Here is a 12,174-nt window from a genome sequence, read left to right as displayed (position 1 = left end):
GCTCCTCACATTTCACAGCAGAAAAAAAAAGGCAGCTTCTTCTGGCCAGCACTGCTCACCCACCCACAACACTGAGTTGGCCACTGATAAGAGATTTCATGACGTGGATGAAATGGCATTTCACTCCCTCCCCCAGTGCTCCAGCTCTCTGCAGGGATCCTGTCTAACTGCTGGAGCTGCTCACATCCAGACAGAATAGTTCCAGCTGTGCATCACACTGCCTAGCCAGGCCTACACAGTCCAAAACCAGTCTCCCACATAAAACCATAATGAACAAGAATTTCAAACCAGAAGTACTACTCCTAAGCACCTTCCTCTTGGGGACCACCTCTGCCATCAGCAAAAAAGACAAAAACAAACCTAGTCCCAAGGCAGCTGCTGGTGCTGAGGAATGGGGAGCAGCAGATGCAACTAATGGTCAAACAAGATGAGAAGCAGAGACCAGCCAAGCCATCGTCTTATTCCAACTCGTGGGGCACCAGTAACCTCAAGTGACGTGCAGTTAGCCTTAGGCTCTTTTGTCTGACCCAGCTGAAATTAGTGGCTCCGACCCAAAAGAAACCTTTTCACAGAGAAGCCTTGAACTTGTTTAGAACCATGAAAGAGGATAGAACAAGCGAGTATTAAGCCCCTAATCCATGGCAAATTATTTACAGCTCTCCTGCCCATGACCTTTTCTACCTCTGGCTTCTTTTACTGCCTCCTGCTCTTATTAAAACCCAGCCTAACCACAGTTCCTGAGCCACCACAAACTTCCCCATAGCACAAAGTGAAATTCTCTGCTCACCTTCCTCTTCAGCAATAGAAATAAAGCAAGATCCTATGAGGCGTCTAGACAGACTCAGGATTAATTCTGTCTGCCAGCTCAATTCTGTGGCAAAAACATGGGATTGGTTTATTCCTGGAGCCCCCATACAGTTTGATTTATAGCTGAGCCATTTAAAGCACAATTCCCCATGCAAAGTGTCATTCAGAAAGTTTATTCCCTGGAGCGCCATTTACTTTTTTTGATGTTCTTCACATCATTTGCAAAATGTTAGAGATCTAAACGCATGCAATAAACAGTAAAAAACCACAAGAAATCAAGCTACACTCCACTGCATGCTGCCAGCCAGACACACTCAGTACCTCACCCAGCAAAGCCATCTGCACAAACATGGATATTTAGTAAGAACACTGTGAGGAGAGGCATGACAAGCTGCATTGGAAGACTTCAGACTATCTCATCATCATTTAAATAACTCGAACTGAACTTGTTCGCAGTGTAGAGACAGTCCAGCACAGGGAAAAAGGAGCCAAGCACTAACAATGCAGGCTGCCTCCCCCTGTGGGCTGCCATAAGTTCTCTTGGCTCCTCATCTTACAGTTGTCTCAAACTGCTTAGATAAATTTCCCATGTAAATTCAGAATAATTACTGTCTGCTACAAGAAAAAGCTGCATTTATGTGAGCAGAAAAAGAGCTTACCAGACTCCTAAACAGCACAAACACATAACCTCGGGGACTCAGTTCCTGTAACTGAAACACCAACACCAAACTTGCTCCACAGCACTCCAGTTGCCATTTCTACTTTGTTTGCTCCATCAGGATTTAAAAACATACATACACAGAAGAGAGAGCATGGATTTTGACACCAGTCAGTCAAGGGAGACTGTCCCCAGCCAGCTGGTGCTGCTCCTTTGGGGCCATTTGCAAAGAGAATGAGCATGAATGGGAAAAACAGCTAAGAGTGATACAAGAAAGTCATCACCCACCTCCTATTTTTATGGTATATCTTTAGCACACAACATTCTTTGAATGACTTCACGACGCTCTGTGGTAAAGGGAAAGACTAGAGTAGAACTACTGTGGGGAACTTGGAAGAGAAAGGAAATCTTTTCTCCCTACTCACAGCCTGTCATAACAGAGGATAAAGGATGAGCAATCAGAAAGGCAGAGAGAGAACATTCAACAGGGCTGAGAAGGGAATAAAAACTTGAAAATCTGATTCAAATGGGCTACTGTAAGCTTTTCCAGCGATGGTGACCAGAAAAGCTCAAAAGAGTTATATTCTGATATATTCAGCTGGAAGCTATTTCAGAAGCATAAAGATCTCAACCAACATTAACCACACTTTGCAGGTAAGGACTAATTATCCCTGTTCAACAGACAGAGAAATAATATGCCTTAAGTCAGGCCACATTTTTGAGGCTGTGGATAAATGGTTACCTTATGCTATATTAAACACAACCCACAGCTAAAAGAGGTGGCCTCACCTACTTCCCAGTCCACTGTCCATGTAAAAAAAATGATGACTTTGAGAAGAATCAGCTTGCTGACCCAGCCAGCTGTCCAACAGTTACTGTGGACACAAGGAAGGGAGATGGCAGCAGGGAACTCAACACACCTCACAGCAGCCAGCAGTTAAATCAGGTTAAACCAATTTGAGATCACAACTTCCACTTTCTCTCCCACCCATTTAACTTCAGCCCAAAGTGGAAAGGAATGGTGCCACTCCTTGTTTCTACTCCGCACTGGGTCTAGTTCAGCTTATCAATCCATTGGCAAATCATTTGTTCAATTTGGGGTTAAAGGTTAGTTTTCCAAAAGATGAGAAATTTGAACTAATTTACTCTGGAGCCTGATCTCATTAAGTAAACAGTGAACACACAAGAGATGGGGAAGCTGAAATCACCATTTTTGGCTGCCATCTGAAACTGGATGAGATGCAAGGTGAAATTTTACAAACACTGAAACAAGGACACAAAGGTCTCCACAGTTCCCTACTTAACATTTTAAAATATCCTAACAGTCATGACAGCCTGTACTACCAGGGCTTGTTCTTAAACCTCACTTAGTTAGGACAGGCTAAAGTGAGCAAGAAACTCATTCCTTAAACCCCATCTTCTCATCAGAGCACAGGGAAGCTTCCCACAGACAATGTCTCACTTTCAGGCAGCTGGAGTAGAAGAGCATCTTCATTAACAGCTTCCGCATCAGACAAAAAGGGACACACAAGATCAGTACACAGAGCAGGAAACTGGGACCAGAGATCCTATTCACTCACACTGATTTTCCACTAGCACAACACAACTACATTCAGAATCTGTTCTGGCTGTCTCCAAAGCTGCATTGGATCCTGGATATCACAACTAACACAAGTCCGATTCAAACAGATTTGTTTTGTGGCCATGGACAGGCTTTTTCCTCCCTCTAGTTGCAGAGATTAAGGAATTTATCTGTCTAGCTGTCTTAGCAGCAGATCAGAAAACCAACTCTGATCTAACCAGAAGTGCATTATTATTGCTTGTTCTACTGCCAGACTTAAGAATTTTAGCCATCATTTCTGCAGTTTCGCAACTTGTTTCATATAATAAATGCACTTTGAAGGGAAAGAGGTGACTTAAAAGGGGTCCAGAGAAATCAAAGCATCATGATTCCCTGAGAAAGAAAGAACAAGCAGAGAGAGAGTTGAATACATATGAGAAGTTGCCCATTTCTTTCTCTAGAGGCAGAGATGGTGTCGGAGGATCAATTTTAACCAGGAGGGCAGCTGAACACTTGGGATAAGTTGACCTCTCCCAGCGAGGGACAAAGGAGCTAAAGACAGCACAGAGTCCAGCCTTTCCATGGAAATAGAGCAACAAGAAAAGAAGCCTCTCTCTTCATCACACACTGCTCGAGGCAGAGGACTCCCTGTCTGAGTTGCTCAGGACAATGAAGTCCCTGTTTTACGAGGGGTCACAACAGCTAAGGAGCTGAAACAAGTCAGAACCTCATTGTGCAGAGTATTAGTTCTGTTTACAGCCTTCTCGCCCAGCAGCAGGAAGGACTCAAGAAACCTGAGCCAGAAGAAAGCCAAGGGACCAAACTACTTTACCAGTTTGTCCCCCCAATACCATTTCCTGGGCGTAGCTGACCGTGAACCATTTCACAGTAAACTTTCAGTCAAGTAAGACCAAAACCCACAGCATATGACTCCCAGACTGAAGGAACTGAGTCAGAAACAGGCAAGCATCTCCCTCAGAAGAGGGACAGACAGAACCGCCCTGCAGAGCACAGCAATATTCCAAATGTTAGGACAGATGACAGATGGAAACACATGCACCTCCCTCCACACTCCCATGAAAAATCAATGGCAAGACGGCTCCCTTTAAAGTCAATCTTGAGAGGATTAAGGACTGAAGAGAAGGTGGATTAGAGTTCCTAAAACAGAGGGAACCAACGTTTTAGAGCAAAATCTCTTGTGCCACTGAACCTCCGCTCCCAGAATTTTGAAAACACACTGCTAGACAAACCTTCTCCAAAAGTGAGCAAGCCCTTCCAGAAGTGACCAAGCACACCTAAAATAAGGTCACAGTCTAGTTTACATGCACAGCCAAAACAACGCCACAAATATATTCTCATTAAACAGAAATGACATCTTTGTAAAACACCTTTTACAAGCTCTACTGAATGCTGTTTTGTTTTTGATTGCACAATCCAGTTTAAAAAAATCTGAAGACTTTAAAAATAAAAAAAAAATAGCAGTAGAGAAACGAGAATTTCAAAGTCATCAAATGAAAGCTTCTAAAAGCAACACCATTTCTGTTTGGAGTAACCAAAAGGTTTCCCAGTAGTGTTTGCAAATAACCCCTTTCAGGAAAAGGCTGTAAAAAACACTCAGAGTCAAAAATCAAACAGTATCTGACTAAAACAAATGTCAAGCTTCTTTTCTCTTACTCCTCTCACCACAAAAGACATGACACATTACACAAATTAGGTTTCTTCCTCCACAACCAGCAGATCCTAATGGATCTGTTCCCACATACTACTTAGACAAAGCAGCACCGCAGAACCAAGAATAATTTAACATCTAATTCAGTATCTCAGAATGTCTAAATAGAATATGTGTGGTTGGTGACTTGTGTGGTGGAAGCACAGGCTGTGCTTTGGCAATCCCATGGGAGGGACGAGAGCCCCACGTTAGGATTCTCACTCTTCAGGACAAAGTTGTACTCTCTGTGCCAGTTTACAACACTGCAGAGCGGCAAACTCATTCAGCAAACTTCCTGTCAAACTCCAAGCACATCCGCAAAATACATTTCCTTAGAGAGATGCGAGGAAGACATTCTGGACAAGTCTGGTCAGCTGTTCTCCTCCCCCCCTCCCACCATGGGCTGTTCGAGTTTATATCCAGCCCCAGCACTGCGTGTCCTGTGCCACAGAGGGTCCCCCAGATCAACAGGGTGCACAGTTCCAGCCTGCAGAAACAGTTTCCTATGTGAACTGTGCACTGTAACATCACTTCTTCAACACTCAGGGGGAAAAAAAAAAGGAACAAAGTTTTTTCCAACTTCAAATGAAACCCCAATGCAAGACAAATCCATTCTCATATGTTTCATAACCTCTCCAGCCCAAGCACGAAACTGAGATACTTCTGGACCTCTATTTTAGAGTGCACAAGTAGACACTGATCACATCCTCCAACTCTGCAACGGGGAAGGAGATTTTTGATAAAGGCAGAGAGTTAAAAACAGGCACACCAATGGGCTCTGTGAGGGGTTCCCTCATGCCCAGCAAGGTCCATCACTCAACAGTCATTCTTGCACCACACAGATTAAGAAGCATGGTGTGGAAACATCTAAGGTGATTTTACTTGACATCAACTCTGAACCTGCACGGCATGTTAGTCCCAGCTCAATACTACACTACTTTTGGGCCAAAACTGGTCCTGGAAGCAGTGCAGCTATGCCCACATGGCACTGTGCCTGAACCAACAAGTCCTGCCGGACCAACTTGACTCTGGACAGAGGCAGCACAGATGTCTGTATCCATGGCACAGTTAATCCACAACTCAGATAATCCAGCCATAGATAATGAGGAAAGAAAAGCAAACAACTCTCACTTCAGTTCGAAAGTCTGACTTATTTCAGGGGAGTTATATCAGCACATTGTTCCCTTTTGTATGCATCTAAGGTGAATGGCTTTAGAGAAATAAGTGAGCCATTTGGGGGCTAACAACGATTTGCAGAGAGAAAACAGCTGGCGTGCTTTTCCGTGGTGAATTCTGTACACCAAAGAAAAGCTCAGAGAGCGAAAGGGTCACACTCTTTTTTGTTCAACTGCTTACTGTTAATTAGATCTTGTCCAGCCTGAAAGGCTGCAAAAAAGTTGAGACAGACACGGTGTAATTAAGACTTGATGAAATCAAGTTGCTGAGACTAAAAGTTCAATTTTCCAAATCAGATCACAACTTTAACCTCTGGTAGTGCCAATACATTTAGCACCTCAGAAGAACAAGCCAGACAAATTCAGATATTTTTCACAATTTCTTTGCAGTTCACCTCTAATCCTCCTACAGAAGGAAGGAACAGTGTGATGAAACCGCAGTAGCCTATTCCAACAAAAGCTGACTTCCTGGGAAGTCACACTGCCACTATTCAAGGAATGCAATAGTTGCAGTGAGTACAGTACAGCTCCCATGGTTCACTAAAGACCATGTTGATGAGACACTAAACTGGAGGCACCAAAGTGGCCCTACGCAGTGGTGCTATCTGTATGCTCACCTTGAAGGGCCACTCAGCAAGTCAACACACACACTGGGTGAATCCTGTTCTGACTAGCAACGCATTCCTGAACACGCTAGGAACATGCACCAAATCTCCGAGAGATAACCAGGCTGAGGGATATGAGAAAAGGTAAACAGAACTGTCTCCACTTAAAGAAACAACAACCGTGAGAAGAAGCTGAAGGGGAAATTCATTCTCTTTCCACCACCAGCTGCTCCACCCGGGCAGAGGGTGAGATTTCACTCCCCAAGGATGGATCCTTCATGGTGCACCTTTCACCAGGAAGCCACACAGCAGATGGACTACTTGTCCCTTAAGTTTTATCATTGGCACAATTCAAAGTCTGCTTTCTGAAGGTGTGATCACCAGCTTTATGCCAGCGCTGTAATGTGAGCTTCAAGGTCCAGGACCAAAAGGAGCAATTTGCTTGGACTATATCTTAACAGAACGTCTGGTTTCTATTAAAGGTAGGATGGAAGTAACGGATCACGGCCCCTCCCCAGTGTCTGATTTAATCAGTTTCATAAGCGGAACTCAGTCACCCTAATGTCTCCCAGAGCACAAGGGATTTTGGCAGATCCACACCCTTTCCGGCTTGGTACCAAAGGAACTCAAACTCTCTAGATCTTTCCCGTGCGACCAGTTGCCTGACATTTCCCCACTACACGGTTTCGGGTGGTTGCAGCACACCTGGGAGAGGCAGCGGGAGGACGAGGATGAGCTCTGAGCCCGGCTGGGCTCCGCTTACCCCCGAGGGCTCCCCACTCCGTACCCGCGCAAAGTTCTGCTCTCGCCCAAGAGCAAGCCGGAGGCTGCGGCAGGACAGGGAGGAGGTGTCTGTGAAACCCGAGAACGCTCCGCTCCCCGCCGCTCCGGGCACGGCAGCGCCGGGCGCCCTTCCCGGCCGGGGCAGCGCCGGGACAGCCCCCGCCGGCCCTGCCCGCGGGCCTCGGGGCAGCGCAGCCGAGGGGGCCGCGGGCGGAGAGCCGAGATGGCCAGCGCGGTGCGCGGGCAGCGACACGTCCCCGGGCGCCGGCGGGCGCGGCCCGAGCCCCGCGGCGCGGAGGGGGCGCAGCGTGGCCGGGCGGGCCGCGGCCGCGGCCGCCCGGGGCGCGGAGGGGCGGCGGTGCGACCCCCCCACCCGTCGCGGGGGAGCCCGCGCGGCTCGGGACTCACCCAGGTCGTCCATGGTGCCGCCGTGCCCGGTCCCGGTGCCGCTCCCGCCGGTGCCGCTCCCGCCGGTGCCGCCGCCGCCCCAGCGCCCGCAACTTTCCCGGCCCGCCCCCGCGCGCGCGCCCGCCCCGCGCGCCCCCGCCGCGCCCGCCCCGCGCCGCGCCCCCTGCCGGCCGCTGCGGGAGCCGCGGGGCGGGGGCGGCTCGGCCGGCCGGGAACGGCCGCGCTCCCCTTCCCGGGCTGGGGGGGAGCGCCCTGGGAAATGCTGGGAAATGCAGCGCCCAGAGCCGCCGCCCGCCTGCGGGGCTCCGTCCCCGCGGTGATGCCGGCCCTGCCGTCCCGCTCGCCTGCGGGCCCACGCACGGCCGAGGCTGGCGGTGCCTCGGCAGGAACGCGACCCGAACCCTGCGCTCTCCACTGGAGGAGCAGGACCCTCCCCAGGCTGGGTGGGTGCCAGGCCCGGAGGAGCCCAGCACATGGCAGCGCTGTACTCCAAAACCTTCAAAAAAATCAACGTTTCTGAGCCCCTGATTTACCCCATCCAAGGGAAGCTGGGCAAGGGAAACCTTTCCTGAACGATTTTCCACAAGCTGTGGCCACCATAAAGGAAAGTCACCAACCACTTCTCCTTCGCTGTGTTCAAAGAATGTAACACTCCTCCTGGATTTATCATATGATGGTGTATCTTGAATCATTTCCCACTTGCTTTTCCTTTCAAACCGCTATCAAACCACACTCCAAGGCAGCAAAGTCCTTGCCTTGGCTGAGCCACAGCACAGCTCCACCCTCATCAGAGCTAGCATTTACCATTGCACTCTGGCCAAGTCGACATGGCAGTAAAAGCAGTTGCTCAGCCCAAATGTTCAGCTCCTAATCTGATGAGAGATACACCGAAAACTATCAGTGTGGGAACTGCTAAGGATCCAGGAAACATGACTCTCGTAGCACTTTTCCTTACAAAATTCCTACCAAGTCAGAGAATGTTCCCAGAGCTGAACAGCACATGTCCTGTTGTTGAGCCGAGATTACGGGATTTTGTTTCCATAAAAACAGAGACTGTGAGGTCAGCTGCGAGCAATCTCCAGTGCTGTATTTTTCACTCTCTAGGCACAAACACACCCAGTTTCCCCTGCTAGCACAAGTCAGACATCATTATTTCCTGTGTTAAGTCATGCTATAATGAGAACTATCACTAGGGGGGCAGGGAAATATCCCCTCCCTCATCCCAGCCAATGCTTACAATTAGTCAACAGCCTCCAAGAAATTCATGCCAGGTTTTACTCCAAATCCAGTACTTGTCAGAAAATTACGTCCTTACCTAGATCTAAATACAACACAAATATAAGCAAAGGCTTTCATCGTGTGCTTCACCACTGATGCCAAGGATCTCACCTGACACTCCCGTTGCTGGTCTCCAGTAGCAAAATTTAAAGCATTATTTGAAGGGACTGTTACATTTTTTCAAAACCCATCACTGACTGTGCAATGATGACTTCAGGATGTGTCACCCCAGGAGCAGCAACATAAACCACTACCACTGACTGATGGCAAAGCAGACCTAAGGTCATCAGAAACATGTCCTTTCCTGGGATCTGTGTGTTTCCTCCAGCAACACGACTGGCTTGGATTGTATTTTTACCTCTGCATAAATAAAGTGCCCACTGTTCATACTGTAGCCTAGTATGCAATTTTTATCTTCACCTTCCTACCGTGTCCTTTGGGAGTCTAGAAGTGAGTGCAAATCAAGAATGCAATTTCTGTTGTGTCTCAGGGCTGAAATTAAGCTGTCATAGCACTAGTTATGGTTGTACCTGCAAGAAATGGGTTGTGTCCAAGCTGCTCAGTGTTAAAAACAAAAAAATAAAAAAGTCATTGCATTTAAAGCTTTGCCTGTGGCTTCAGCACTGCTTTGAAAGGGTTGGGGGAGGTGGGAAGGCAGGGCTGCCACATGAGTGATACTATCCTCTAGTAATATTGCTTTTAAAACCAGCCTTGTTCTCATGCAGTGCCCACAGCCATGTGCTGTTCATAACTGAATTCTTCACACACTAACATTTCTTTCTAAAATTACCAGTCCCTAACCCTCCTGTGATTGCCTGAGGAGGACGCCAGGTTAAAACCCAAGGTGCCAAGACAACTGCTCAGTTGCAGACTCAAGCTAAACTCACTGAAGCAACGTTCACCCTCTCCTAACTTTCCTAACACCCTGGAACTACTGTTCTTTCATCACTTACCTGCTCTCTGCCTCAAACTCTCTCTGGCTCTGTGAATACCTGCTCAAGCACCATCCTTACACAGCCGGGCAGAAGCAGCTGCAGTTCCCAGGTGATTTCCACCTCCAGCAAACTCTTTCCCACTGGAGCAGCATACCCAAGGTGTGCCCAGAGGGGTAAGTGATGCTGAGAGCAGCTACATCCCTCCGAACTGGTGTTGGATGGGAAGTACTAGGGAATGAAGGCAGGCAGTGCATCAGAGAAGTACATGAGGTTTCCTCTTACACTGTCCCCTGTGGCTAAGACACATTGTGATTTACCCTTATCTTTCACAGAAGGTGTTATGACCCCCATTTACAGATGGGAAACAGGGCTGGGAGCTGGAAATGAAGTCAGAAAGTGAGTCAACATCAACAAAATGTTAGACTTCAGGGCTTCCTGTATCCACACAACCCGTGTTCAGGGTACTCCTGGCTCCACACAACCTACGTTCAGAGTACTTGCTCAAGGCATCTTTCCCTCTTGTCAAAGCATCGTTTACCAGTTACAGACCAGCTCCCTAGAAGGGTGGTTTAACCCTCACACACTTGACATTCAGGTTGGATGGATGAACTGTCCACCTGTCCCCTTCAGGGCTGTAATCTCAGACTGGCTGCCAAACCAAGCGATCCAAGGAGCGATCCAAGCTCATTTCACAGTACCACAGTACCACTGATGAAAAGCACCATTATTCACAGAAGACAGTGTATGTCAGAGAAGCGATATGAAGCTCCACTCACTTGTAAGGCACACTTACCTGTGCACATTCCAGAGAGGGACTTGAAACTGCAGAGTGATGACAATGCAGTGTGTCCTCTGTGCTGTGCCACACGTGCTGTGCAGCTCTTTCTTCAGGTGAATGCAAGAAAGAAAAATTCAGTCAGACCGTTGGGTTTCAGGCAATGGCAGTAAATCACAACATGCAACTTTCCCATTCAAGGTCCAACTTCACAGTTGTTGAAAGGATCTATTGCAGCAAAACAAATGTTTAAGATGTAGGACACAACTTTGCAATGCGGAGTGAAATCACCACACCAGAGCATTATCACAGACAATTCCAGCAGAAGAGAAGAAAAACAGTAAAGTGATAAAACCAATACTTATCAACACAGTTTATATGAATCAAGAAATTACACAAAGTGTATGACTCACTGCAAACTACATATGCCTTTGATATTTGCCAGCGTGGCTTATTCTGCCAAAGGGTAATGGCATCCCTATGCTTCAGGTTTTGATTTCAAATTGATGTTGCTGGCAGTGGAGTACAAACAGGGGAGGAGGGGGCAAATGCAATTTGTGAGGTTTCATCATCAGTCTTTGGTCACTCTTCTGTATAATACCCCGGCATAACTGAATGTTACCAAAAAAACTATTGAAGAGGGAACACTAATGTTCACTACTAAGTTTTCTACTCTGCCTGGCTATAGTTTAAAGCAGCTGCCCAGCTCAGGGTCTTACCGGCAGGGCAGGAGCATCTAGATGGCACACGCGACCGTGCAGAGAACGTCAGAGGCAACCTGTCAGCAGCACAAGCTACATCTGATTCATACAGAGTGATGGACAGCAGCTGCTTCCAGCTCCAGTGGAGACTCAGCCCAGGGAGCTGGTGTGCAATGGTTGTTAAATCTCCCTCCGCAGGGTCTGCTTCGGTATTAAAGAAGACAACAGCTGCAAATTAGAAATGGATTCGGTTTACTTATATAATAGGATTTTACACTAAACTCAGCAGCTGCTTTTTCCAGAGTAAAGGTTTGTGATTTCTTTGACAATAAGGAGCCTTTTTCTTTTTTTCTTTTTCTTTAAAGCAAGTGATGCCAATGGATATACATAAAGAAACGCACACAAAATGGAGGTTACAGTACTTTACAGTGAGAGCTGTTCCCTAATAGGTTTTGAAGTGCTTCTGGAGCCAGTCAAGCACAATTCAGACTTTCACGCCCCTCCAGTTGCTCCAGAAATGCTCCCTCTCCTCCCTGCCTAAGATGTCTTCTGAGAGGCCGAGCTCCCCAAAGGATCTTCAACAAGAGCTACACGAGAAGTGCTTCTTCAGTACCTCAGTCCCTGGCACGAGCAACCGCTGGCATCGCCGAGAGTGAACAAAGACAAATTTATCGCTTGTAATGACCGTCTGCAGCCTCCTTAAATGCAAGTAGCATAAATCAACCCATAACGCATAGCGAGACTTTTTCATTATTATTATTTTTATCTATTTTTCACACC

At 47.4% G+C, this 12,174-nt stretch overlaps 1 protein-coding gene across 2 annotated transcripts in view; it reads right to left on the bottom strand.

Annotated features, from left to right (window-relative positions):
* PXN (paxillin) overlaps positions 1–11,444 on the bottom strand; it is a 49,278-nt gene extending 37,834 nt beyond the window's left edge. The window contains exons 1-2 of one of the 2 annotated variants that reach the window (XM_017814209.1): positions 11,413–11,444; positions 10,712–10,803 (exon numbers count right to left, since the gene is read on the bottom strand). In XM_017814209.1, the coding sequence (XP_017669698.1) occupies positions 10,712–10,803; positions 11,413–11,429 (109 nt within the window). In that variant the 5' untranslated portion in view covers positions 11,430–11,444. Of the gene's footprint in view, positions 1–7,705; positions 7,756–10,711; positions 10,804–11,412 lie in introns of those variants that run through there. The other variant, XM_017814208.1, reaches the window with a different exon arrangement.
* Positions 11,445–12,174: the final 730 nt, after the last annotated feature.

Source organism: Lepidothrix coronata, unplaced genomic scaffold (assembly GCF_001604755.1).
Source record: "Lepidothrix coronata isolate B3197 unplaced genomic scaffold, Lepidothrix_coronata-1.0 Scaffold44, whole genome shotgun sequence".
NCBI lineage: Eukaryota > Metazoa > Chordata > Aves > Passeriformes > Pipridae > Lepidothrix > Lepidothrix coronata.
This window is presented reverse-complemented; position numbering and strand designations above follow the sequence as displayed.